At 35.3% G+C, this 22,537-nt stretch overlaps 4 protein-coding genes across 4 annotated transcripts in view; 3 read left to right on the forward strand and 1 right to left on the reverse strand.

Annotated features, from left to right (window-relative positions):
- The window catches only part of LOC106792572, a 12,369-nt gene extending 6,114 nt beyond the window's left edge, over positions 1-6,255 (forward strand). The window contains exons 3-6 of the mRNA XM_014759041.1: positions 2,784-3,357; positions 3,464-3,738; positions 3,893-3,981; positions 6,210-6,255. Of these exons, the coding sequence (XP_014614527.1) occupies positions 2,784-3,357; positions 3,464-3,738; positions 3,893-3,981; positions 6,210-6,255 (984 nt within the window). The remainder of the gene's footprint in view (positions 1-2,783; positions 3,358-3,463; positions 3,739-3,892; positions 3,982-6,209) is intronic.
- A 4,695-nt stretch (positions 6,256-10,950) lies between these two features.
- LOC106792573 lies at positions 10,951-12,132 on the forward strand. The gene is made up of 4 exons (XM_014759042.1): positions 10,951-10,968; positions 11,015-11,201; positions 11,283-11,357; positions 11,459-12,132. The coding sequence occupies exons 1-4, from the start codon at positions 10,951-10,953 to the stop codon at positions 12,130-12,132; spliced, it is 954 nt and encodes a 317-aa protein (XP_014614528.1).
- Positions 12,133-12,328: 196 nt separating this feature from the next.
- On the reverse strand, positions 12,329-17,066 carry LOC106792574 (ice-structuring glycoprotein-like). The gene is made up of 11 exons (XM_014759043.1): positions 17,027-17,066; positions 16,653-16,877; positions 16,351-16,401; positions 16,135-16,257; positions 15,236-15,994; positions 14,918-15,184; positions 14,539-14,723; positions 14,415-14,484; positions 13,739-14,099; positions 13,017-13,629; positions 12,329-12,823 (listed from the first exon to the last, which is right to left on the reverse strand). Exons 1-11 carry the CDS (start codon positions 17,064-17,066, stop codon positions 12,329-12,331), a joined length of 3,189 nt encoding a protein of 1,062 aa, XP_014614529.1.
- Positions 17,067-18,728: 1,662 nt separating this feature from the next.
- On the forward strand, positions 18,729-20,938 carry LOC106792575 (platelet binding protein GspB-like). The gene is made up of 3 exons (XM_014759045.1): positions 18,729-18,789; positions 18,883-19,146; positions 20,295-20,938. Exons 1-3 carry the CDS (start codon positions 18,729-18,731, stop codon positions 20,936-20,938), a joined length of 969 nt encoding a protein of 322 aa, XP_014614531.1.
- The last annotated feature ends 1,599 nt before the right edge of the window (positions 20,939-22,537 follow it).

The raw sequence follows: 22,537 nt of genomic DNA on the forward strand, positions 1-22,537 counted from the left end.
AAATAATATGTCATAATAAATAATTTTAGTTGCTGAGGAAGTCTCAAATAGAGACGAAACGTTCAACGGATAAATATTGTGTTCATCTTAATTAAACCCGTCCAAAAAAACAACTTCCCTAAGAGTAAACTTAGTAGTAATGAATAATGTCTTTGTAGAAAGAAGAATATAGAAAATTAAGAAAACAAAACGCAATCTAATGCGGAACGTTGTAGGCCGTATATGCAGCGAAGAAAAATGATTGCACTAGGACATAAATTGTCTGCGAATGAAATTTTATGTATTCTGTCAACTTCTAATTTAATTTGCGAACAATCGGCTCAGCCTGTTATTACCTGTTCAAATTTAAATAATTTAAATGTCACATCCAAAACTAATATTTTATTGCGAATTATTTATTTTATATTTGTTTGGTCTTTATTTTGAAGTTATTTACATTTATTTTACATTTATTTAATACTAAAAATAACGAGCATGGCCTGACGAGGATTTCCTTCAGAATTCGTGCAGCACTCAACGTGATAACGATTTATGTACCATTTGTAAAGATAATAGATTCCTAGCGTATACTTGAAATACGCGAATCAATCATTTTGAAAATATTAAGAATATTGAGAATATCTAAATGTTGTTATCACGCCTTCTAACTCTGTAAACCGTTGCTAAGCACGCTGTTCTGTTTCCTTTAACAGAGACACTTGTCTTATTCTTCCACTAGATGTCTACGACGACTCGTTTTACACAATTAGCAAGGAAATTAAAAGGAAACCGACGAACAAAGCGATATAAGCAAAGTATAAGTTTCCCTTATACTTCCATAAAGAAGGTGAGCTTTATTGTTCAATCCGTATACAAGCGAAGCAAACAAGAGGTGAGAAACGTGGTCATTCCTTTGTTAGACGCAATTCGTTAATATTTTTAATTTTATAGCCAGGATTTTTATGCCACAAGGCTTTTTCCTGACAAGCTAATAAAAAATTATACTTTGTATTGATTTAACAAATTGTTTTTCTTTTTTCTAAGTTTATTTTATTTTATTCATTTTTATAATTGTATTTTATTTAAATTGTATTTAATATCTTTATTTTATAAAAGTTATTAATAAAGTTATATTTTATTTTATTTACAAATGTACACTATATATTGCTATTCAGAAAAATTGTAGTTAATTTATATTGAATAAAATGAAGATAGTGAAGTAAATGTTCTGTAGCTTAAGTTTCCAGATTTACTAAAGATTGGCAAGAAGATCCTAAAAAATGTTGCTGGATACGTAACGATTCAGATCTATAATTCGTCTGTGTTGATCGGACGTAGATCTTCAACTATTCCTCTTTACAACAAAACAATAAAACAATTATTATTATTTTAATTGTTTTTAGAGGTAATATTCGTTTCTGTACGCTAAAGAAGTATAACTTCTTACGTGCATATATAAGTACACAAATCAGTTTTTTCTTTTTTTTTACAAAGGTACTTAGTTTGAGTTCTATATACAGAAAGTAAAATAGCTTCTGACAGTATTTGTATAGTTTGATAATCACGATTTTCCAAAAAAAATATTTTAACTCTACTTGAATTTATACCTTTGTACCTCGTTAAGTTTTGATCCTAGTTTTATTATTTTGTATTGTGGTATAAATTGTTTATATATCAAACGGACCTTGCTCTGGGATAACAACGGATTTTATCGAGCTTTAGTATATTAGTAGTATAGTTTTAGAGTGCTATCGTAGGATATTTTTGTTTAATGCCCTGCTAATTTTGAGAAAAAAGCTTCTAAAGTTTTGATTTTTGTTGTATACATGTTTACATTATCTTAAATTTGACCGCCTATCAAGTGGTGCTATAGCGATAGGTGTAGCGTGTCGGTTCTAGTGCTGCTAGTTTTTGTGTTCCATCCTTCATAGAGGAAGTTTTTTTTATTCATTTTGGTGTATCTGTTTTCAAATTATTGTTTTATATTTCCTAATGTTTAAATATATACAAGAAAGAGAAAACTATTATTACAATACAATTTAAAAAAACAAATTTTTCAACATCTTGCGCAAATAATAACGCAATATTTACTACCTAAATTGCAGTTAACATTTTATCGTAGTTATTCGTATATATGATAGTCATTAACAATTTTAAGGTAGTTTTTTTATATCGCTGATTTTTAACATTTATTTTACATTTATAGTATTTATATAACACAGGTTCCAGAGTAATAGTAATCGTAACAAAATTCAAAACAAAAAATTTTTGGACATCATGCACAAATAATAAAGGGAAATTTATTCCTTGAATCACAGTAAACATTTTCTTATTTTACAGATATATAAAAAAAGAATTATCTTAAATATACTAATAAATAGAAATCGAATATATTCTCATTATTTACCATTTCACGTATAATTTTTTATATCTTCAAGCTTTACCATTTTTTGTTTATTTATTATTATTTATTAAACGCAGAATCCTAAGAAAATACATATATACATAAATACATATAAAAATAGTATTATGTAACAAATAAATTAGAAATAAAAATTACAGCTTGATAAGTTAAGACAATCGAAAAGAGCATCAGCAAAACACATAATTTTTTAAAGAATAAATTATCAGTAACAGATTTTACAAATTGCGCAACATTTTTCAATAAAAACTATGAAAATAAATTTAACACTATAAAAAATAACAACATTAAAAAATTAAATAATTTGTTAAATAATATTTCACATAATAGCAATAGGATAAATAGACATAATAATTGTATTTATAATTTTATGGATGTTGAGTTACGCCGCGAAGTGGAAAAAACATTAATTCTAGAACCGGGGTATGGTATCCCGATAAGACCGAATAAAGTACCAGTTTGTTCGTTAATAAAAGACTTAGAGGAAGGCGTAAGACATATTAACAGCATGAAAAGTGATAATACGAATATAAGGGACGAACAAATCAATGTAAGAGCTAAGGCTGTAAATATAATTTCTAATTATTATAAGAATAACAAAAGACCATGGATGGATGAAATAACGACGAACTTTCTAACAACAAAACGTTTCCTAAAAGACAATCCGAATCTAATTGTAACGAGATCGGACAAAAGTAATAACACGGTACTCATGAAGAAAGAAGAATATTTAAAGGAAATGCACAAAATGTTACAAGATAAAAATATATATCAATTATTGAATAATGATCCTACCAGCAGATACGAGAAATTAGCTAATAATTTGATAACGAAACTAAAGAAAGAATCGATTATCCCAGAAGATATAGAAAAGAACATGAAATCTTACATTTCAATCGCTCTAAAATTATATGGACTAAGAAAAACACAAACAAGGCTTGGCCATAAGACCTGTCGTGAGCTGCATCCGTTCACCGTGCTACAAATTAACTACATTTTTACTTTAGAAATTAATGACAAACAAATTTGTGTTTTCGGTTAAGAATTCTTTTGAGTTTGTAGAATTCATACCAAAAATTACTCTACAAGAAGATTACAGATTAGTATCGTTAGATGTAATCTCATTGTTCACGAACATCCCGAAAAAACTGGTAATAAAAATGATAAATGAAGACTGGGATAAACTCACAAACTTCATACTGATACCAAAAAACATCTTACTGGAAATAATAAAATTTTGTTTTAAATCAAGCTACTTCAAATTCGATGGATCTTTTTACCAACAACTTGATGGTTCTAGCATGGGCAATCCAGCAAGCCCAATAGTAGCGAATTTGGTAATAAATCACGTTTTAAAAAAAAATTAAAGGCAATTTACCCTTTGCAGTCCCATACTTAAAAGTATATGTAGATGATATTATTACTGCAATACCTAAAGATGGAATCAAATTAGTACTTAAAACCTTTAATATGATAAATGAAAAAATCCAGTTCACCATCGAAGTGGAAGACAACGGAACATTACGATTCTTAGATGTAACAATCATAAGAAATGAAGACGAAACCATATCAACGAATTGGTATGTAAAATCAAAGAGCTCAGGGAGATGTATTAATTATAATTCGAACCATCCCATAAGTAAAAAAATTGGAACTATAAAAGGCTTACTATTTAGAGCTCTAACATTAAGTGGTAGACAGTTCCATATAGAAAATGGGAGAAAAATAGAGAATTTTCTAAAAAATAACAACTATCCCACAAGTCTCATACACATTGTACTTAATTAGTTTAAAATAGACAAAGATCGTGTAAGGAATCGGAATAAACAAGATAAAAAATACATTAAGTTTCCGTACATTAAACTATTAGCTAATAAAATTAATAAATGTTTTAAAAACACGAATATCAAATTGGTTTTCTATAATTTAACAAAAATAAATTCTATATTCACCAAATTAAAAGAAAAGGTGGATAAATTTGACCAGTCGAACTTAGTGTACAAAATACGATGTTAATGTGTTATTTAGGACAAACAAAACAAAAACTTAAAAAAAGATAAGATCAGCATAAAAATGACTGTAAACCTAGAAGTTCATTAGAGATACTTAAGTCAGACTTAGTATTCAGATATCAGTTCAATCTGATTGAACTAGCATCCTATTCAGAAGAATGAGCTCTTAATTCGATAAAAACTGGACAACCAAAGAATTATAATCTTTGAGTAATATTAACTTATTAAAAAGAAAAATATATCCAAAAATCTCGTAAAACACTCATTGTACTGGTAAGTGTATAACTTTCTCTAAATTCCTTGATCGTCGAGAACAATACAGAGATCGAAATTCAGGAAATACGAGTTATGATTATCGACTTGCAGTTTCTGTCAACGGCCATGCCGCGCTGAAAGCATTAGTTCCCGTTCGATCACAAAGTCAAGCAGTTAGTACTAAGATGAGTAAACCGCTTGGAAATACCGTGTGCCGTTGATGCCAAGACTCCGCGTAGTTAACATCTTAAGCTTGTCCCAAGCCCAGACAAAAAAAGAGGGTTTGAGGGTGAGGCTAGCAACTTACCCTCGGTAAAAAAAATAAATCGCTCCCAGAAATAGCAATGAAAAAGCTATAGGACGAAGTTCGAATAAGAAGAAGAAGAAGAAGAAGACCTGCTGTTTTTCGATCATAATTTGATCCTTAAAAAAGCGAACCTATTTACATAGGTAAATGCTGCTAGCTAAACTTGAAGTACACATAGTTTCTGAAATAGTCTTAAAAACAAATTTTAAAACTCTCGTCTTGTAGTATTTAATAGAGTATTGGACTTTTATAAAAAATGATCTATCATTTAGATTAAATTTAAATAGTTGGTAATCGGATATAGGAAAATGTTTTTATATTTTAGATATAAAGCTTTCGTACAACAATTTGTCAACATTTTCTTTGTAAATAGGTATAATAACTAGTTTTATCAGTTAAACCAGTCTTCCGCCAATACAGAAACACCGAAATCGTAAAAATATTAAAGATTATATCGCAATTCTTTGAAGTAGATTTAAAAAGATATAAATCAAAAATAAATCGAGAGAAGATAAATTCGCTTATCTCTGGGATGCGATTGTACCGGATTTACGAACAGCGGAATTAGTGAGCACTTTTTCGCTAACAGAAGAAAATTATACCAAAGTTGTAAAATGCTTAAAAAGTCGATTTGGCTAAGATTTCTCTAAGTAGTAGAGAATTACATGTGCGAATTTTTCGGACTTGTGTTGGAAAACGCGTAAAAAGCAGTGACAAAAATACATCGTTGTCATGTTTATACTTAAAGTATGAATCGCATATTAACACGTTTGAATCTCCCGGTTTTAAAATGGATAAATGCGATTTTTTGTTGCACGTACATAAGTACACACACACCTTTTTTTTTATTTAATATAAATATTTATTATCTGATTAATTATTTTTTATATTTTATTCTTTATTAAAAATTAAAGTATTAACAATATTTTAACTAAAGTATAAAATAAATGTAGGATTCGTGAAAAAATTGAGCCGTTGGACTGACTGACTGGACCGGGACTCGAACCCGGGTCTTCCGCTTTCCAGGCGACTGCTCTTTATCCATTGACTTATCAAAGGCCCATTGTCCAATCTCTTCATGAATGCTTATTTAAGTATTTGGCTTGGAGGCGCTTATCCCACATAAATGCTTTGGTTTGGAATTAATCAATACATCTTTGAAATGCAGAGTGAATTGCTGTTTTTGATTGTTTTGCCGATTCAGCACAAGTCTTAAATTTAATTTTGTGCTTAGGTACTCCATCAATGGGTGCGCTGTATCCGATGCAAAATTCATATAACAGTCCCCGTTGAAAGTCATTGGAATTTTATCCTAATCTTTTTAAGAAATCGCGACACTTCTGGTTTGACTTTATTAAAATCTCATAAATTACCAATAGATGTGTAAATGTTTGCTTTTTTTCAGTGTTGGTTTTTTGTTTCGTTGAGTTTCAAATCGTAATGAATCTTAAGAAGTTTTATCTTTAAGAAACTTTGTAAAGGAAATATTCTTATTAAAATATATTTAATTTTTTATATTTTTTTCCTTAATATCAACATCGACTAAGCTTTACGCTTAGCAATTTTAAATGTATACAGATAAAAATCACATGGAAATTAGACAAAATATATTTTATCAAAGTCCAAATTTTGTTCAGTCAATCTCCTAACTACTATTCATTGAAGAAAGACTATCTAAGCTCGGCGTCGATTTCTATGGCATCATTCATTTAGCAAAGGTATAAAATTTACACCATCTTTAAAAGCACTTTTTTAAGGCTAATATTTAGATATTTTATTATTTACTATTATTATTATTATTATAAATAAATAATACCAGACAATTATGACGATTCTAAAGTTATAGCAAAAACTTTAAAAAGAAATAAATTCTAAATTTATTTTAAGAAACTTGATATTTTAATATGTTATTTATTATATAGTCCAGTCAATAAAAAAAAACTAACGATTTTTTGGTAGCTGGCCAAAAACTTAATATAATGGTAACTCGACGACGCTGAATCGAATCGTGCTAATTTTTTTGTAATTGGATCAGGAAATCTTTGAGAAAAAGGGTAAAAAGGGTGAAAAAGGGTAAAAAACGGCCGTATCTTAGAATCTAGGCATTAAATCAAAAAAAGTTTTAAACAAAAGTTGTAGAGAATTATAAAATACATAAAAAAGTTTTAAGGTGTATCTTCGTATGTGCAAAAATAAGCAAAAAACGAAGGTGAAAGGTAATTGTAAGAGAGAGGGAAAGCCACGCCTCTTCATTGGTTTTACACGCGAGCGAACTAGTGTGCGTTATCTTAGGGTCTCTTGGTGGTGAATGCGAGTGCGAGTGAGAAAACAAATGGATAATATTTCTTTAAGCGATAGCTATTCTTTATGTTTGGGCCATCAATTGTTAAGTGTTCTGTATTATATATTTCTGATATTTTTTCATGCTGTAGCGAGAATTTCTCGTCTTGGCCATCGAGTGTCCAGCGTTATGTATACGAGTGCGAGTGAGACAAGAAACCGATATTTCTCTCTTTCTAATTTTTTCTTCGAAAGCGAGAATTCTTCGTTTTGACGATCGAGTGTCGAGCGTTCTGTATATCTATATATATATCGGCGTATAAGCGCGGCATTTTTAAATCGAAGATTGTAAAAATGTAAGAAGAAATGTAAAAAGAATTTGTATTAACTCATAGATAGAAAAACTTAAAAAAAAAAATAATTCCCCCACGAAGAATCGAACGTTAATAACCAAGCGCGAATAGCAGAGATAATACTACTAACGCTAGCGTGCCACTTGACAAATTGTCAATTTTTTTCTTACAATTTTTGTGACTGTGAAGCTGCATAAAAATGTATTTCTGTTTTCTTATAACATAATAAAAATGAATTAAAATAATGTCTAGACAAAAAATAAATTCCACGTTTTTAGAATATCTTTTCCTGTATATCTTGAATTTTAATTTTATGTATAGATATAAAATTCTTCTTTTTCAAATATGTATCCAATTTGATACACAAATAAGTATTTAGGAGACAACAAATCTTTAATTTAAAATTTCCTAAAATACATAATTTGTTGACTAAATAATAATAGTTTCTGTTAAAATGAATTATTTTTTTTCTTCCAATCAAGGTTCACTATTTTTGACAATAAATAAAAAAACGGCGTACTATAAGCATCAAGATTCGATTTAAAAATGCCGCGCTTATACGCCATATATATGTAGATATACAGAACGCTCGACACTTGATCGTCAAAACGAAAAATTCTTGCTTCCAAAGAAAAAACAAGAAAAAGAGAAATATCGGTTTCTTGTCTCATTCGCACTCGTATACAAAATGCTCGACACTCGATGGCTAAGACGAAAAATTCTCCCTAAATCATGAAAAAATATCAGAAATATATAATACAGAACACTCAACAAAAACGATGGCCCAATAAAAAATACTCGCTATTGCCTAAACAAATAGAAAGGGAGAAGTATCCTTTTCTTTTCTTACTCGCACTCGCATTCACGACCGAGAGACCCCAAGATAACGCACACTAGCTCGCTTGCCTGTAAAGACCGACGTAGAAACGTGGCTTGCCCCCGCTCTTACAATTACCTTTCACCTTTATTTTCTCACTTATTTTTGCACATACGAAGATACACCTCAAAACACTTTTTATGTATTTTCTAATTCTACACAACTTTTGTTTAATATTTTGTTTGATTTAATGCCTAGATTCTAAAATACGGCCGTTTTTTACTCTTTTTTACCCTTTTTTACCCTTTTTCTCAAAGATCTCCTGATCCAATGGCAAAAAAATTAGCACCATTCGCTTCAGCGTCGTCGAGTTACCATTATATCAAGTTTTTGGCCAAGAAACACAATTAACTCAGTTTTTCTTTAGTTGACTGGAGAGACATTTTTCGGAGCAAAGGCTCCGTACAGCAGCGTTACTTTCACGGAGTACACTTCCGTAGCGAAAGGGTTAAAAGTCGAGAACGCTTAAATTTCGAATTTATTTAATATTTTTGTTATATTTGTATACTGTAATATTTTTGTATGCTGTATTTTTCTTTCCAGATAGTATATTTTCCATGGTTATTTATAATTTATAAGCACTCTCACATGAACGGCCATCGATATTGGCATTTTGTTAGAATGTGGTAAATAGAACAGCACTGATTAATTGTCGTTCATAGGGGGAAACCTGCCTTACCTACCAAAAGGGTCAGTAAGCGGGTCCGTCGGAAGTCTTTAATACCGACTTCGCCCTTCTATATTACCATCTTCTCTACTAAAAATTTATTCAGATTAAACTTTGGCTTTCACGACAATTGTACACGTGCATTGTAGCCGTGGGAAAGAATTCTTTTTAGCTTTGCGGTAAGCGCACGTGCAGTTCGGAAAAATCGCTCTAGATAGTAGCTTGATACTTTAGACACTACGGAGAATTCGCGCTTGATAGTAATTAATAACTATTCGCTTCCGAAAATAATAATCGTCAGCACATTCTTCTCCAAGGTTGGCGTTTTGCGGGAGAGAAGTTGGTGGTTTGGGAAGCAGTTTGCGAAAGTGGGAGGTACTACCGCACGTATTTATCTAGTTCGCATTAGATACTAATTTTTCGATATTTGCTTTTAATTGTAAGTTTTCTACACTTGTTACTGAGTTCAACATTAGATACTAAGTTTTCGACATTTGCTACTATTTGTAAGTCTTCCACATTTGTTTATAAGTTCAACATTTATTACTAAGTTCCACATTAGTATGTAAGTTGTGTTCGCGTTACGTCGCGAGTTTATTGGTGCAATGTGTGTTACCAATTGTTTAACCAAGGTCTTTTAAAAATGGATTTGTTTTTTTACTATACTCTTTTCTAAATTTGTGATTGCTCCTGTGCAATCCCCTTCTGGGACAGGCTAATGTGTTTTAGCAACTGCAGCTGTAGTGGCATACGGAAATGCAGTGATAGTTGCTAGTGCAGGTGCAGTTGCACGTACCGTAGGAGTTAAAGGTTTATGTGCAGTGGCAGTGGCCGTTGCATGGGCAGTTGCAGGTGCATGTGCAGTTTTATTTGCAGTCGCAGAAACAGCTACAGTTGCAATAGCATTTGCAGTTGCTGTTACAATTCACGATGCATGAGAAATTGCGAAGGCATGTTTTGTTGCAATGGCAGATTTTTCTGCAGTTACATGTGCAGTAGTAATTGCTGTTGCCAAAGAATGTTCAGTTGCAGGTGCACTTGCAGTTGCAGTTGCTGTTGCAGTTACATTTGCAGTAGAATGTGCATTTGCAGTAGTAGTTGCAGTTGCCGATGCCTGTGCATCTGCTAGTAAAAATGCCTATGCAGTTGCTGTTGTATTTGCAGTTCTATGAGCAATAGCACGTGAAGATGCAGGTGCTGTTGCATTTGCAATAGTAGTTGCAGTTGCAGGTAAAGTTGCTAGTGCATTTGCAGTTGCAAGTACATGTGCATATGTAATTAAAGATGCATTTGCAGTTTGAAGTGCAGTGACAGTTGTAGTTGCATGTAAGATTTCTAGTATAGTAGCATCAGCGGGTAAATTTGCTGCTTTAGTTGCAGTCGCGGTAGCATGTACCGTTTTAGAGGCATATGAAGTAAAAGGTGCTATTGCAATTGCAGTTGCTGTTGTATTGCTGGTTGCAGGTGCACGAGCAGTCGCAGTGGCAGCAGTAGTTGCAGTTGCACCTACTGTGGCATGTGCCGTTGAAATTGCAGTTGTTATTTTATGTGCAGTTGCAGTAGAATGTGCAGTTTTAGTTTAATTTGCAGTTGTAGGGCAAGTTCAATTGCATTTGCGGTTTCAGTAGCAGTTGCTTTTGCATGTGCAGTTGCAGTTGCATTTGTAGTAGCATATGCAGTTGCAGCTGAAGTTGACTTAGCTTTTGTAGATTTATTTGCTGCTGCATGTGCAGGTGTAGGTGTAGGTACAGTGGAAGGTACAGTGTCATTTGCAGTTGTATTTGCTGTTTCAGTAGTAATGCCGTTCATGTTCAGTGTTAGGAAAATGTACATGTGCAGGTGTAGGGGCATTTGCTGTTTAGGTAGCAGTTGCTGTTAAATGTGCAGGTGTAGGTGCATTTGTAGTAGCTGGTGTTGTGGCAATTGCAGATGTATGGGTGGTTTTAGTAGCATTAGCCTTTGCATGGTTGGTTACAGTGGCATTTGCAGAAGCATTGGCAGTTCTAGCTTCAGTTGCAGTTGCTGTTGCATTTGCAGTTGCCAGTGCATGTGAAGTTGCATGTGCAGTTGCATTAGCAGTTGCAGTTGCAGTGAAAAATTTTGTCATAGTTGCAGTTGCATGTGCTGTAGCAGAATCTGAGGCAAATGTTGCTAAAGTTTTAGATACAGTTTCATTTGCCGTTGCTATTTTATATGCAGTTACGGGTAATTTTGCAGTTGCAGTTGCAGTTGCATTTTAGTAGCGTGTGCAATTTCAGCTGCAGTAAAATGCTTAGTTGCAGACGCTGTGGCATATGTTTTTGCAGTTGCATGTTTAGTTGCAGTTGCATTCGCAGTTGAATGTGCAGTAGCAGTTGTATTTGCCAATGCATGTGCAATTGCCGGGGCATATGTAGTTGCAGTGGCAGCTTATTTTGCAGTTTTATTTGCAGTTAAAGGTAAAGATGATGTTTCAGTTGCTTGTTTAGTAGTAGTTGCAACTGAAGGTTATAGTGCCGTTGCAGTTGCTGTTTCATTTGACGTTAAATGTGCAGTTTTAGATACAGTATCAGTTTTACGTGCTGTTAGAGTTGCATTTGTAGTTGCATGTGTGTGTGCAGTAGCAGTTGCAATGGCTTTTGCAGCTTTATGTGCAGTAGCAGTTGCAATGGCCTTTGCAGCTTCATGTGCAGTTGCTGATGCATTTGCAATTGCTGGTGCATGTGCAGTTGCATTTTTAGTAGCAGTCTCTAATTCATGTGCAATTATTAGTGCAAGTGCAGTTGCAGTTGCATTTGCATTTCCCGGGACAAGTGCAGTAGCATTTCCCTTTTCTGTTGCAGTTGCTGTTTTATGTACAGTTGCAGTTGTATTGGTAGAGGCATGTGCAGCGGCAGTTGCAGTTGCTGTTGCATGTGCCGGTGTTGATGCATTTTCAAATGCAGGTGCAGTAGCAATTGCAGTTATATGTGCTGTTGCAGTTGCAGCTAAAGTTACATAGTCGGTTGCAGATGCATGTGCAGTTGCAGAAGCAGTTTTAGTTGCAGTTGCAGTTGTTGTTACATGTGATGTTTCAGTTGCTTGTGAAGTTTCAGTTTTAGTTGCATGTACAATTTCCAGCACGGTAACAGTTTTACGTGAAATGCATGTACAATAGCAGTTGCAGTTTCATGTTCTGTGGCAGTTGCAGTGGAAGGTTATGTTCTAGTTGCAGTGGCATGAGCTATTGCATTTACAGAGGCAAATGTATTGGCAGTTAAAATTGCAGCTACATTTTCTGTGGCAGTAGCAGTTTTCAATTCAATTGCAGTTACAGGTAATTGTGAAGTTACAGTTGAACTTGCATTTGCAGTAGCATGTTCAGGTGCAGTTGCATCAGAAAGTTTAGTTGCAGTTTCAATTGCGTGTGTTGTTGCTTTTGCAGTCGCACTAGACGTTGCAGTTGTAGTTGCATGTACAGTTGCAAGTGCATGTGCAGTAGTCGTTGCCGTTGCACGGTCGATATAAGGTTCATGTAAAGCAGCGGTAGCAATTGCAGCTGCAGTTGCAGTGTCAGTTTTAGAATCACTTGCAGTGCCAAGTACAGTAACAGTTGCAGTTACAGTTGCTGTTGCAGATGCAGTAGCCAATGAATTAGCAGATGTAGGTGCATGTACAGTAGAAGGTACAGTTGCGATTGCAGTTTTATGTGCCTTCGCAGTTTCATTTGCTGTTAAATGGTCGGTTGCAGGTTCATAAGCAGTTGCAGTAGCAGTTGCCGATGCATGTGCCACTTCTAGTACATGTGCAGTTGAATATGCTGTTGCAGTTTAATTGTGCAGTTAAACGTTCATGTGCTGTTTCAGTTGCAGTTAAATTTGCAGACTACTATGCAGTTGTTGCTACATGTGCCGTTAAAGCAGCAGTTGCCATTGCTTGGTTTGTTACCGGTGCCTCTGCAGTTGCAGTGACAGTTGAATTTGTATTGGACTGTGCAATTGCTACTGCAGTGGCATTTTTAGTTGCAAGTACGGTAGCAGTAACAGTTGCAATTTCTGTTGCAGTTTTAGTAGCAAATTTATTGGCAGGTGTAGATACTTGTACGGTTGAAAGTACAGTGGCAATTGCAGTTTTACGTACCTTTGCAGTTGTAGTTGCTGTTAAATAGACGGTTTCAGTTGCATGTGCAAAGGCATTAGCAGTTGTAGTTGCAGTAGCAGTTTCTGTTGTATTTGCAGTAGCAGTTGCATGCGCAGTAGCAGTTGCCGTGTCATGATTGGTTGCAGGTGCATGTAAAGCTGCAGTGGCAGTTGTTTTTGCAATTGCATTCGTAGTTGCATGTACGCTTTTAAGTACAGTAACAGTTGCAGTTTCATAAGCTGTAGCAGCCAAATGTGTTGTTGCATATGCAGTTGCTGTTGCATTTACATTTGCAGTAGTATGTGCATTTGCAGTAGTAGTCGCAGTTGCAGGTGAAGTTGTTGTCGCAGTTGCTGTTGCATTTGCAGTTGCAAGTACACTTTGCAATTAGGATTGCATTTTTAGTTTTCTGTGCTGGTTAAGTTGTAGTTTTATGTATATTTGCTATTACAGTAGCAGTGGCAGTTAAATTTGCTGCTTTAGTTGACGTCGCGAAAGCATGTGAAATTGTAGGTGCATGTACAGTAGAAGGTTTAATTGCAATTGCAGTTGCCGTTGTATTGTAGGTTGCAGGTGTATTAGCAGTGGCAGTAACAGCTGCCGATGCATGTGCAACTGCTAGTAAATGTACAGATGCCTTTGCAGTTGTATTTGCAGTTCTTTGGGCTTTTGCAGGTAAATATGCTGTTGCTGTTGCATTTACAGTAGTAGTCGCAGTTGCAGGAGAAGTTGCAGTCGCAGTTGCTGATACATACGCGGTAGCAGATGCATGTGCAGTTGCAGTTATTGCATGTACAGTGATAAGTACAGTAGAAGTTGCAGTTGCATGGTCTGCTGCAGCTGCAGTTTCTGTTGCATGGGCAGTATTAATTGTTGTTGCTGGGACATGTTCAGTTGCATGGTCGATTGCAGGTGCATGTTAAGTTTTAGTAGCAGTTTTAGTTGCTGATGCAGTCGCAGTTCTATGTGCAGAAGCAGTTTCAGTTGCTGTGGCATGTTCATTAGCAGGTTTATTTGAAGTTGCAGTATCAGTTGAAGATGCATGTACAATGGCAGGTTCTTTTGAAGTTTCACTAGTTTTATTATGTACATTTAAACGTTAATTTAAATTAGCTGTTGCAGATCCAGTTAAGTATGCCGTTTCTTCTGCATTTGCTGATACACCTGCAGTTTTAGTTGCATGGTTGATTGCTGGTGCAGGTGCCTTTGCCTTTGCAGCTTTAATTGCAGTTAACTGTGCAGTTTCTGTTGCTGTAGCATGTTTACTTACAGGTGCATTTTAAGTTACATTAGCAGTTGCCGTTAAATGTGCATTTAAAGGTTCTGTTTCAGTTGCAGAATTTGCTTTGTGTGCTGTTGTAGGATAATGTGCATTGGCAAGTACTGTTGAAGTAGCAGTTGCATTTGTCGGAGCAGTTGCAGTTACCGTTGTATAGGTTATTGCAGGTAAATTATCTGTTGCAATCTCATTGGCTGATTCATATGTAGGTTTAGGTGCTTATCAAATTGCAGTAGCAACGGCAATTGCAGTTGCCTCTGCTGTTACAGTTTCATTTGCCGTTTTATCAGCAGTCGCAGGCGCATGTGTATTTGCAGTTGCAGTTGCTAATGCATGTGCTACTGCTGGTAAATGTGCAGTAGCAGTTGCAGTTTTAATTGCAGTTTACTTTGCAGATGCTGCTGCAGTTGCATGTGCAGTAGCATTGCAGGGGCCACTGCTGTTGCTGATGTAGTAGTAGTTGAAAGTGCTGTAGAAGTGGCAGTTGCTGGCGCCTTTGAAGGTTTAGGTGCAGTGGCATTTGCAGTTTCAGCTGCTGCTGCAGTTAAAGTTTCATTTGTTGCTGCAAGTGCAGTTAGCGTTGCGTGTGTAGTTGCAGTTGCATTTGCAGTAGAATATGCCGTTGCATTTGCAGTTGCTGATGCATGTGCTACTGCTTGTTAATGTGCAGATGCTGTTGGATTTGCATTTGCAGTTTTATTTGCACGAAATATGTAAGATTTAATTGCAGTTTCATGTTTTTTTGCAGTTATAGTGGCATGTAAAGTTGTAAGTAAAGTAGCAGTTTTATTTGCATGTGCTGTTGCAGATACAGTCGAAGTGGCATGTGCAGTAGCTGTTGCAATGGCCGTAAGATGTTCATTGCCAGGTAAATTTGCAGTTGCGGTTGCAGTTAAAGATGTATGTACAATTGCCGGTTCTGTTGCCTTTTCACTAGCCGTGTTATGTGCAGTTAAAGATGAAAGTGACTCTTCTGTTGCAGATACAGTTAAAATTGCAGTTAACTGTGTAGTTTCTTCTGGATTTTGTGTTGGATCTGCAGTTTTAGTTGCACAGTTGATTGCAGGTTTAGGTGCATTTGCCTCTGCAGTTTTAGTTGCCGTTGCATGTGCACGTGTAGGTGCATTTGCAGTTGCGGTAGCAGTTGCTGGTGCATGTGCAAGTCTTGGTTCTGTTTTTGTTGCAGTAGCTGTTTGATGTGCAAGTGAAGGATCATTTTTAGTTGCAGATGCAGTTGCAATTGCAGATGTATGTGTATTTTTAGTTGCATTTGCCGGTTCATGATAGCTTGCAGGTGCATGATCAAAGGCAGTGACATTTGTAGTTGCAGTTGCAGTTGCAAGTGCACAGGCAGCTACATTTGCTGTTGCATTTCTAGTTGCAGATGCTGTTTCAGTTGAAGTTTCATACGCAATGGCAAGTACAATAGCAGTTGCAGTTGCATTAGCTGTTGCAGTTTTATTAGCTAATGCATGTGCACGTGTTTGTGCATGTACACTTAATGTACAGTTGCAATAGCAGTTTAATTTGCAGTAGCATATGCAGTTGCAGTGGCAGTAGAAGATTTAGTTGCAGTTGCAGTTGTTTGTGTTGATGCAGTTGCACTTGCAAGTGATTGTGCAGTTGCAGGTGAATTAGGAGTTACAGCTGCAATTGCATGTGCAGTTGCTATTAAAGTGGCATTTGCAGTTTGACGTGATTTTGCAGTTGCAGGAGCATCTATAGTTGCTAGTTAAGTAGCACTAATAGGTAAATTTGCTAGTGCAGTTCTAGCTGCTGTTGCGTGTTCAGGTGTAGGTGTATTTGCAGTTGCAAGCTCACGTGCAGTAGCATTTGCAGTTGCAGTTGCATTTAGTGTTGCATGTGCAGTTGCTGGTTCATGTGTAGATGCATGTCAACTGTATTTAAAGCACTATTAGCAAGTGCATATTGAAATGTCGTTGCTGCTGCTTTTGCATTTGCAGTGGCAAGTACATGTGAATTCGCAGTTACAGTTGCATTAGCAGTAGTAGTTGCAGTCCCTGTAGAATGTGCAGTTGCATGTGCATTTGCAGTTGCAGTTGCAGTGTTAGTTGCATGTGCAGTTGAGTTTGCAGTTGCAGGGAAAAATAGAGTGTCAGTACTAGTTGCAGTTGCATTAGCATGTGCTGTTGCAGTTTTTGTTTTGTAGTATTCTTCAATTGAAAATGCAACTGCTGATGCAACTGCAACTGCTACTGCACATGCATCTGCAACAGAAACTGTATGTGCAACGGCATCTGCTACTGCAACAGCACATGCATCTGTAAATATACTTGCAACTGTGACTGACTCAGCAACTGCACATGGAACTGCTACTGCTCTTGCAACTAATAATAAACTTTTTTGGTATTAGTTATTTGTTTACATTTTTATCTAAGCACTAAACTGCACCAGCAGCAACAGCGGCTACAGCAACTACAAATGCATTGTTGCGTATCCTACGCTAAGAGATAGTAGGGCAAGCGTTGAAGCGTACGGCCCTGCTGAGGCGTGAGTAACTCGCGATAAGGAAGCATTTTTGTTTTAGTGGTAACGAAGAAAGTGCTATGATCTTTGAAAGAGCTTCTTCTTTCCTTTAGCTTGCGCTCTTTTACCACATTTATTACGCTAAACGTATGTATCAATAGCTGTGTTATCATCCTGCTTTTTAGTGATTTGTTCGGCTCTGCATCGCGTTTCCCTATAGAGCCTAGCGCGTTCTCGCGATTAGCATCATTCACTATTATTTATTTGAGCATACATCATTCGACATTCATCTTCCTGACCTTAAAAAGCTAAGACCTGCGAGAAAACCACATCGAAGAAAATTATTGTATTACGCAACAAAACATCATTTTAGTTCAACCAGCGACAAAAAAAGAATCGGTCCTGCACCTTGCCAAAATTTTTTAAATTTGTACGGATTCTTTTTTATAGATTTTAATCCAGGTATTTAAGTTAAAAGGCATTTTCCTAACGAGCTAATAGAGCGTACATTTTAGTACTGGCTAGGCTTAAAAGCATTGAATTTATTTGTATTTTATTTCCATATCCTTCTTCATATCAATAATAAATCTTAAGATCACCTATAAACGCATTTTATTTTCACGAAAAAACCGATTGAAATACCGATTAGGCCGTCAGTCACAACATGCATCTTAAGCTAATCATAAAACTGCAACTACAATAGCTACTGCTACTGCAATTTCGCATGCGACAGCAGGTGCACATGTAACCTTAACTACATATGCAACTACAACTGATTCTTCAACTGCACTTGCAACTGCTACCGCATATAAAAATGCACATGCTACATTAACTGACACTGAAATTGCACATGATTCTGCAACTGCACATGCAACCGCAGATGCAACTGCTAATACAACTAAAACTGCCACTGTGACTGCCCACGCAACCGCAACTACAATTTTACTTGCAACTGAACTGCAAATTTACATGAAACTCTAACTTTACATGCCACTGCAACTTCTACTGCAACAGCAACTTCACATGAAACTCCAATGTTAGAAGAAACTGCTACTGCAACTTAAACTGCACATGCATCTGCAACTGCAACCTTACAAGAAACTGCAACAGTATATGCAACAAAAACTGCTGCTGCAATAACACAAGCAACTGCAACAGCACATGCAACTGCCCCTGCACATGCAGCTGCGACTGCAACTGCACATTTAACTTTAACTGCTACCTTAATTGCACATGACCTGCAAAAGCACATGCAACTGAACGGGCAATTGTAACTAGACATAAAACAGCAGCAGTACATGAGACTGCATTTAAACATTTAACTGCAGAACATACTGAAAATGCACATGCAACTGTAAGTAAAACAGTAACTGCAACTGTAGCCGTTACTGCACATGCAAGTGTAACGGCAAATGCAATTAAAACTGCAAAGGCAACAGCAACAGCACACGCAACTGATACTTGAAATGCAACTGCAACTGCACATTCAAATTTAACTGCACATGCAACTGCATCTGCTCCTTCAATTGTTAACAAATCTTGAGCTGCACATACAACTTTAAATGCAACTGCAACTACATTAGGCACTGCAACTGCTTATGCACATGCAACTACATCTGCAACTGCACATGCAATTACCACTGCACATGCTGCTGTAACTGCATATTAAACTGTCATCTATGCTGCATTTGTTTTTGCACATGCAACTGCACATGCTACAGCAACTGAACTTGCATCTTAAACTGCAATGCAACTGCAAATGTAACGGCAACTGTAACTAAAGCTGCAAAAAAACTGCACATGCATCTGCAAAAGCACATGCATCTATTACTTTTAGAGTAACTGCACATAATATTGCAATTGCAGCTTTAACTGCAACAGCACATGCAACTGCAGCTGCACATACCAAAGCAACTGCAATTGCAATTGAAACTGTAAATAAAACTGCTCATGCCACTGCAACTGCAAATTCAACTGCACATGAAAAGGTAACTGCACATGAAACTGCAACTTCACATTCAACTGACATTTCTAATGCAACTGTAGCTGCACGTGGAACTTTACATGCAACTGCTAATATAACCCTTTTGCTTTGGGCGCTGCTTATAAGCGGCGCGCACAGTATGACCTGTGGGTACGAGCGCCGCCTATAAGCGCCGCGCATAAAATGTCTTGTAGGTACGAGCGCCGCTTATAGGCGGCAGCAACGCGACGACATCTGGGTCGTCATCCTATACATTTAACATTTAAATGATTCATACACATGGGTAATCTGCAGTAGATAATGTAGATTTTTTCGTTATCAACAGACCATTTTCGTTGATTTTATTGACATATTGAATTATAGATCATTTTATAAAATTACTCATTGTTAAGATAACACTTGACGCTACCTGTTTGAGACATAATTATAAACGATCGAATACTGTTTCACATTAAAAATCTTATCGTATATTCATTGATGGCGACAGAATTTCATGTAGAATTTTTACAAGAATCTAAGTAGATAAGCTTGAGGTATAGTTATCAATTTGTATAAAAAATAGGAATCGCTGGGTAAAATTTTTTTTGAAAATATCTTTTTAGAAACAGTTCATACTCTTGAAAAATGTATGCACGGAATACAAGAAATATAATGTTTTAAAATGGACTATCTGATACGGAAACAAATGAGGATAATTTTAACTTGCCTAAACGACGCCGAATTACCATATGCAGCACAACAGATTCGGAATCCGAGTCAATTAAAAATGATGCTGAGAAGAAGTGCAATCTAACATAAACGACTAAAAATTTTATGCCACGAATACATCCATTTTCTACGAAAGACTCAGGAATAAAGACGAAATTACCTAGATCGTCATCTTTTTAAGACTATTTTCAACTATTTATTTCTGAGGAGCTCGTACAATATATTGTCGAAGAATCTAACTACTATCAGGCTCATAAGAATTTGGACGCTCCAACGACAATAGACGAACTCTACTGTTTTACATTGTCTTTACTGATGACACGCAACAAAAAAACTGAAAATGCTAGAGTATTGGTCGAAAGATAAATATTTACTGTTAATATAATAAATTTTCTTATCCAAAATTTTTCTAATATTATTACTAAGTTTAATCTTAGGGATATTTTTTTGGACAAGTTTAAATTAGATGAACAATCTATTTATCAGTTGAACGTTTCGTCCCTATATTTGGGACTTCCTTAAGTAACTAAAATTTTTTATTATGACATATTATTACTTATACAAATACAAAAAACAAATACAAAAGCAAAAGCAAATGCAACTTTGCAGGAAACCGCAACTGCGACTGCCACCGCAAATGCAACTGCAACTAAAATAGTATCTGCTACTGCAACTACAACTGCACATGTTACTGCAATTACACATGCATCTGCAACTGCTACTGCTACTAAGACTGCACATGCAAGTAATACTGTATCCGTATCTAAACTTACCACTTCACATTTAAATGAAACTGTACATGAGACTTCAACAGTACAGGAAAATGATACTGTACATTTGACTGCTAATAGTAATAGAACTGCAAATGGAACTACAACTAAAACACTATCTATAACTGCAACTGTAACTGCACATGTAAATTCAATTACTTATGCATCTGCTATTGCACATACTACGGCAACTGTAATTGTAACGGCAACTGTAACTTTAACTGCTTATGCAACGGCAACTGCATTTTTACATAATACTGCAACAGCAACTGCAACTACATCTGCGACTGGAACTGCAACTGTACATTTCTCTGTAAATGCAACAGCAACGGACACTGCACATGCAACTGCAAGTGAAAAAGCAATTGCAACTGCAACTGTAACAGCAAATGCAGCTGTAACTGCAAATAAAACTGCACCTGCAACTGCACATGCAATCAAACTGCACATGCAACAGTAACTTCAACTGCATTTACTTGATATTACATGTCGTTTTAAATTTTTACTTTCACATGCAAATGCTACTGCAAATGCAACTGCAAATGCAACTGCAAGTAAGACTGCAACTGCAACTGCCATAGCAACAACAGTTGCAATTGCACATGCAACTGTAACTGAACATTAAACTGCAACATTACCTGCAACTAAAGCTGCACATACAAAAGCACCTGCCACTGCAACTGCGACGTAAACTACAGCTTAACTTGAAATTGCTTATTCCACAGCGCTTCCAAATTTAAATGCAGGAGTAAATGCCTGGACAACTAAAACTGCATATAACCACGGACACATAGATCTGCACCTGCACATAATCTTGCAATTGCACATTTATATTTACCAGCACATGCAACAGCACTGTACATGTTACTGCAACTGCAACTGAAACTGCACATGAAACTTTACCTGCACATTCAATTGCAGAAAAAAAAAAAATCGTTCTATTACAACTATTCTAGTTATCTTTACGTGTAACTTTAATTCTTTTCGAAGAAAATCGATTTTAGTAAACCTTACATCCAATCAGTTTAGCTTGAATTAGAATATTTTTCACCGTTTATAAAAATTTTTAAATATATTTAAAATAAATTTTTGCTGCTTTCCGGAATAAATCTAAGTTGAAAACTATCAGATTTTTAAACAAGTTCCGTCTAACATAAGTTCTAAAACGTTTGCTTTCAAGCCTTAAAGCGTATACTTACAAATAAAATTAATAAATCAGAAAAAATTGAGCTAATGTCAGTGATAATCTGACCACTGCAGTCTAAGAAAGAGAAGAAATCATTCTAATACAACTATTTTTGTTTACTTTTCGTGTAGAACTGAACTCTTATCCGACGAAAATCGATTTTAGTTAACCTTACATCCAATCAGTTTAGCTTGAATAAAAATATTTTTCACCGTCTTTACCATTTTTAAAATACATTTAAAAAAAATTCTCGCTGCTTTCCGGATGGAATTTCAGTGGGAAACTATCAGATTTCTAAAGAAGTCCTATTTACCAGATGTAAGGAAACTTTTGCTTTCTAACTTTGAAGCGTATACTTACGAATATAAATATAAAGTCTAAAAAAATTGAGCTGATATCATTGAAAATCCGACTAATGCAGTTTAGGAAAGTGAAAAAATCATTCTCTTACAACTATTTTGGATTACTTTAGGTGTAGAATTCAATTTTTTCGGACAAGAATTTAGTTTCAAATAGCACATTTTTTTCCATATCTATAAATTTTTAAATATATTCACAAGAAATTTTCACTGCTCTCCAGATTTATTCTTAGTTGAAAACTAAAACATTTCCAAAAAAGTCTTGTTTACCAGAAGTAATGAAACTTTTGCTTTCAAGCTTTTAAGCGTATACTCACGAATATAAATAATTATTCTAAAAAAATTTAGTTGATATCATTATTATTCCGAACACTGCAGTCCAAGAAAGAGAAAAAATCAATCTATTACAACTATCTAGATTTATTTACGTGTAGAATTCAATTCTTTTTCCATGAAAATCGATTAGGGTTGACCTGAAATCCAATCTGTTTAGTTTCCTTTAGCACATTTTTTA

The sequence above is a fragment of the Polistes canadensis genome, unplaced genomic scaffold (genome assembly GCF_001313835.1).
Source record: "Polistes canadensis isolate GaletaPanama2010 unplaced genomic scaffold, ASM131383v1 scaffold_476, whole genome shotgun sequence".
NCBI lineage: Eukaryota > Metazoa > Arthropoda > Insecta > Hymenoptera > Vespidae > Polistes > Polistes canadensis.